The sequence below is a fragment of the Photinus pyralis genome, unplaced genomic scaffold (genome assembly GCF_008802855.1).
Source record: "Photinus pyralis isolate 1611_PpyrPB1 unplaced genomic scaffold, Ppyr1.3 Ppyr1.4_LG5, whole genome shotgun sequence".
Lineage (NCBI taxonomy): Eukaryota > Metazoa > Arthropoda > Insecta > Coleoptera > Lampyridae > Photinus > Photinus pyralis.
In genome coordinates, this window is record NW_022170596.1 from 33,483,603 (window position 1) to 33,489,602 (window position 6,000).

The window sequence follows — 6,000 nt, forward strand, 5'->3', positions numbered from 1 at the left end:
GAGTCAAGCACTAACGGAGCACTAACGATTGGCACAAAACATTTTGTTAGTGCTTCCAAAGTGTGAAGTTGGCTCGGAAAACGGGCACTCTGCACCTCAAAATATGGTTATACACTGCCTTTTTTGACCGCCGAAAAAAAAATTGTCTCAGATCGATCCGGAAAAAAATTTTCTTATAGAATGTGGCCCGTAGAATCCATAACTTCAAACAGTTCCAAGATTGGGCAACTAGTTCAAAAGTTACAGCCCTTTCAATTTTCTTTCGAAATTGGTTTCTAGTCCATAACTTTTCATTGAGAAGTCCGATCGAAAAAGTACGAATTATTTTGGATTCTATGCACCAAAATTAATAAGAAAAAGTGTTTTCCCGAGAAATTTTGGTGCAGTCGATTTTTGATAAAAAAGGAAGGTTATACACTGCCTTTTTTTGAGCCACGAAAAAAAAATTGTCTCAGATCGACCCGGAAAAAAATTTTTCTTACAGAATGTGGCCTGTAGAATCCATAATTTCAAACAGTTCCAAGATTGGGCTTCTAGTTCAAAAGTTACAGCCCTTTGAATTTTCTTTCGAAATTGGTTTCTAGTCCATAACTTATGATTGAGAAGTCCGATCGAAAAAGTACGAATTGTTTTGGATTCTACGCACCAAAATTAATAAGAAAAAGTGTTTTCCCGAGAAATTTTGGTGCAGTCGATTTTTGGTAAAAAAGGAAGGTTTATACACTGCCTTTTATTGAGCCCCGAAAAAAAATTGTCTCAGATGTAACTTGCTTTATTTTGCGGACCTCGATCGTTTCCGCAGAAATCTGCTTATTACGAAATATAGTGCTTTTCCCAACTTAATATTTTCGAATTTTTGCAAAGGTGGCTAGTTTTTCGGGGAGAGCGTCATGTTATAGTGAGCTATGAAGTACTACCCCTAAAGGTTCGGCCAAAAACATTATGATATTTTTATATTATTAAGGATCTTATAACTGCCCATCGATTATCCAATAGTGTACCGTTTACTTTAAACCTTCGTGCGTTGTCCCTTCTCCTATATTGTAGATAACCGTCAACGTTAATGTTGGTTTCATCACAAAACTCGTTCAGGAATTTTTGTTGTACAAATCCACAGTCTCTTATCGTGTCCATGCAGGGAACTCGCCTCGCCACATGGGCGTTGCATCGTTAGGTGATTTGGTACAAAATATTTCGTTAGTGCGTCAAAAATGACCCCGAAAACGGATACACTGTACCTCAAAAAGAGATAGACGTGGTGTTACTTTTTGCTGCACAGTCAAGCACTAACGGAGCACTAACGATTGGCACAAAACATTTCGTTAGTGCTTCCAAAAATGGTGTGAAGTTGGCTCGGAAAACGGGCACTCTGCACCTCAAAATATGGTGCACGTGCTGGGTTTCTTTTTCGTGCACTAACGAAGCACTAATGACTGACACGTAATATTTCATTAGTGCTTCCATTACCTTATATCTCCAGAAAACAAGTGTGCCGCTGTGTGCAATGGCAAACGATCAGTAAGCCTCCCACAAAACACCTGTCCAAATTAAGAATTTATAATTATATTTTTTCCTGTACACGTCCGGAATGCAGGGGTTCGATAGACAACTAAAGGAACCTTAATTACTTATGGTTTGCAATAATCCAATAAATCTGGTCAATAAAACTTCTTATCGCAAAGACCAGACCAAACATGTATCACGCAAATTTGACCAGATGTGTCTTACTTATAGCACCTTATCTAAAGTAAATACTTTGCAAAAGCGATCAAATTAAAAATATCTCACATACAGGGTGGCCCAACCTTATTGAAGACGCTGAAGCCAAAATACGGTTGTGATTGAGGACGATAATTTAAGCAAAAGTATAAGTCGAAATAATCACGTTAACGTACACTTGACAGCATGTTATAATTACACAGTAGCTATGAAACGAAGTGTATTCTGTAGACATGCGATGTGGAACTCAATTAGTCGGAGCCGGTATAACTTGATAAAATTGTGTTCATTTGTATGACAACTTTTAGCGTTTCAATTTCTATTGATTTAGGTACATATTCGTCCATACTCTACGGTGCATAATGCACACTATTCGCCTGAACACGTAACAATGAGATCATAGCAGTATTAGAGTCATTTATTTCTTCTTTGTCGCCATTCAAACTTGATTGATCGAAATTCCTTCGTTTCGTACCAAAATTTGAATAAAACCCGATTCATTTGTAGATAAGAGTTAATTTCATTTCCATTTGCGTGTCTAACAATATTCTCTTATTAGTATTTTTGACCTGAATTATCTATTAATTATTGATTTGGAGAATATACTCAAACCCATCAAACGCGGTGGACCATACGCTTTCGTTGCAGTTATAGTTGTTATTAGTTATCAGATAACTAGAGACAAAGTTGCTTAGGTTTCAGAGGACATAATCCAAATTGCTGTCGCAACAAAAATACAAATACCCTTAATGAATGAAACCTCCTAAATGCGTGGGCTCTGACAGGAGCGACAATTAATCGATTAATCCCCAAAATCTTTATCAATTTAAACGAATATGATAAAAAAAATAGAATTAAACCTTGACAGTAAAGTGAAACAATTTGCATTTTCGCTAATTCTAACGAACTTGCAATTACTTATTTAATTGTCGTCCTATGCACTGCTGCCCATTACATCTTTTCGCTTTCGGTACCTTATTCCACACAGGAGTGCGTTGCCATCTTGCTACCAACGGAGAGACCTCGGGAGAGACGCAATTACAGACTTTCATTATTATATTATACAATGTAAAGACATTGTACCAACACGTGAGTGTATGTCCCATTTGCCACAAATCTATAATGGGAGGTTCTTCATTTTGCAATGGAAATAATACCTAGATCACAGTATCATAGAGGGTAGTTTTTCATCATATTACGTATGCACACAGTTTGACCCACATGATTAGTTTAGAATTTCGAATTTTCATGCGATAGCGAATTGCAGTAAAGTGTTTAAATATGCAATGAAATTGACATTATTCGTTGATCTAGCATTCACCCCGCAGCTCTATTTGAAAATTTCAACGTGCTGTGCAATAACATTGCATATATATAGCAATATGAATAACAATTTAGGTTTAACTTTGATTAATCTGGTTCGTTTCTTTTGCAGCGGAACTACAAAATTCGTTAACGAACCCGCACTGTACGGATGGCTCCGGAAGACCGAGCTCAGTAATAGGAATATTCATCTTTTTACTACTTATTGCAACGCAGTGGAACCACCATTACATCCATTAGAAATTATTAAATTTTTAGCAAAATGTATATTTAACTACTGACGGCACGATTGGTGCTTTTAGGCCGAACCAGCACCTTCTATTAGTAAGTGTACAAAGCGTTGAGTGTTAAACGAGAAGAGAACGTAAAAATGTATTGTAGATATGATTGTGTGTTATGAGAAGTGATCCGGTTTAGATTTCGCTTTCTTTGCCATATAGGATGTGCTTCAGGCTTATAACGCCGTAGTTCTTACTCACCCGGCCTAAGACAGGTGGCTGCAATGCGATCGGAATTGTATCGCTTTTAAGAAGTCCACGCTAACGTTTTTTACAATTAAAGGAAATAAAACACACGTTGACAGATTCGACTACGAATAGACAGACTGAATAATCTGCAGAGGTGACGGAGTATGCTTCTTAGCAGTTCAATATTAGGGCCTACTTCTTGTTACTAGCACACTGTCACTATTAGTCTTAGGGCTGTGCATCCGATGACATCGGATTTTCAAAGCTTTTGTATTAACGAGGTCAATATTTAAATATAATGAATAATCTCCCCGATATCATCAAAACTACACATTTTAGTTCGTCTTATTTGTGAAATGTAAATTTCTTCATCGCCATTATCCTACCTACCATCGTGAAGTATTTTATGTTCGTTCTCTTGCCATTCACTTTTTAAAATATTTAAATTAGAAACGAATATATTGAAATGATGTATATTTTGTTAAACACATCAACGTAAATTTCCCCAACGTATCGGAAAAACATGCTTTTCAGACGTTCCATTTGCTACTACACTACGAGCGTTCGCTGTTGCGGAATGATACTTAATTTTCTATGTTGTCCTATTTGAAACATGAAAGTATTATGTCTTCCACGATCAAAAGGTGTATGAATTTGAAATTAAGCTCGTTTCTTGGGTGCCAACATTCTGTGATGCAAAACTCCTCGTTATTGTACTACATAATAGACTTAAATATTATTCAAAACCTCGTTTGGATAAAGGAAAGCAATTATTTGAGTAACCATTTAAAGCTCGACAGATTAAAATAACACGTGCTTTCCGATGAAACTATATAGGGTAGTCTTAAATGGAAATCTTGTAATTTATAGAACCACTTGGGGAAATCAGAACCTCAACTTTTGAGCCAATCCCTCACCAGCTAGATGGTCACAGTATGTTCCTCCACTTCATTCGTGTTACCTAAATAGTCGCGGACATACAAATCAACAATTGCACATCAAATTATCACCACAATAGAATATAGTAAAAATAATATTAAGTATTATATACATATCATAAAATAATATTGTGTCATTTGTACAAAGTGAATGCTAAGAGAACGTGTGCCAATTTACTTTCTTTCAAAAAAGGAATCTAGTCGCTACTTATCTTTGCTGCCTTATAATTCATAATAAACTAATAACAAATAGTCGACAAATAACTATTTCTCTATATCTATACTCTAATTAACCTAATGTTGTAGGATTAGTTTTCTAGTGCCTCCGCAAATGTAGTATTAGCGAACTTGCGCGACGCGCTGCGGAAGTGCAACAACAAAATCTCTAACAATAAATTAAGCGCGTTTCTCGAGATCGCCATTGTACTTAAGTTCGCCCTGCGTTCACTAATACTCTAAACATATCCAGATGATGGTGCAAATACGGGAATAAGGAAAACAAATTACTCGCAAAACTGTACATACACTTTATTTGTGTTTGATACGTTGTAGATATTCTACATCAACTGCCATTTTAAAGGGCAAAAGTGACACACGTGCAATACTAAAGTTATAATTTTTCCTCGCCCCGCTTCAATAATAGCACTATTGCGCCTATAATTGTAGAAAACTAATGTAACCGAGGTGTTAATTTTAGCATTACTAGGGCGAAAAAAGCAAAAGCTTTTACATTACTAAACTTAATCGTAAAAAAGCAGACGGGGATGCAAATGCGAAATGGCGGGTTACGCTCGTAAAATAATGTGAAGATAGAGCACGCCCAACATGAGCCTTTGGCACCACTGTTTGCCATCGACCATTAAAAATAACTAAATATAACTTGTAAATTTTGTAATGTTGTAGTTCGTCGATGCGAGGCGCTCGACGTAACTAGGCTATAGTTGTTTTGCCATTTAAGTCGTATTTGATTTTACTCAATTACATACATTTTATACCTAAAGATGTCTGTAGAGGAAACATCGAAACGCAACATAATTACCTATACACACTGATCGTATTTACTTGTTTAAAATCAAATACGTTTGGTGTTCCAAAAAAAAGGACATATCAATTTAGTTAGGCTATAGAATATAACATATCCTTGCTTACCGAACACCCTGTTGTGAGATGACTTTTTTCTGTTGCTTAGAAGATCCATGTAAGCCAGCTTCTACGCAATAGTTAAAAGGCAGTGAATGTATAAAAATTGGCTTGCCTAATTCTTCCCGTCCTGTAAGGGACTTCATTTTCAGTACTAAAATAAAAAAAATAGGTTACTAATTACAATTAAAGCCTAAATAAAACAGCGAATAATTTTGTTCTTTTTTATTTACATAGTGTTTTTATGTAAGTAGAGATATATTGTAGGAATATATACGCAGCCAAGTGTTAATTATGTGCAATTATATAAGTTTGTTATGTTTATCTATGTATCGAGAAAATGCTTCTGTTATTACATTGTAAAATATTATTATATTTCAAATACGATTGTTGTAGACCACTAGGTCGGTTAT

General features: G+C 35.8%; 1 protein-coding gene across 5 annotated transcripts in view; it reads left to right on the forward strand.

Annotated features, from left to right (window-relative positions):
- LOC116171566 (acetylcholinesterase-like) overlaps window positions 1-4,475 on the forward strand; it is an 81,020-nt gene extending 76,545 nt beyond the window's left edge. For 4 of the 5 annotated variants that reach the window (XM_031488479.1, XM_031488481.1, XM_031488482.1 and 1 more), the window contains one exon: window positions 3,155-4,475. In XM_031488479.1, coding sequence (XP_031344339.1) covers window positions 3,155-3,282 — 128 coding nt within the window. In that variant the 3' untranslated portion in view covers window positions 3,283-4,475. The remainder of the gene's footprint in view (window positions 1-3,154) is intronic. The other variant, XR_004145467.1, reaches the window with a different exon arrangement.
- The last annotated feature ends 1,525 nt before the right edge of the window (window positions 4,476-6,000 follow it).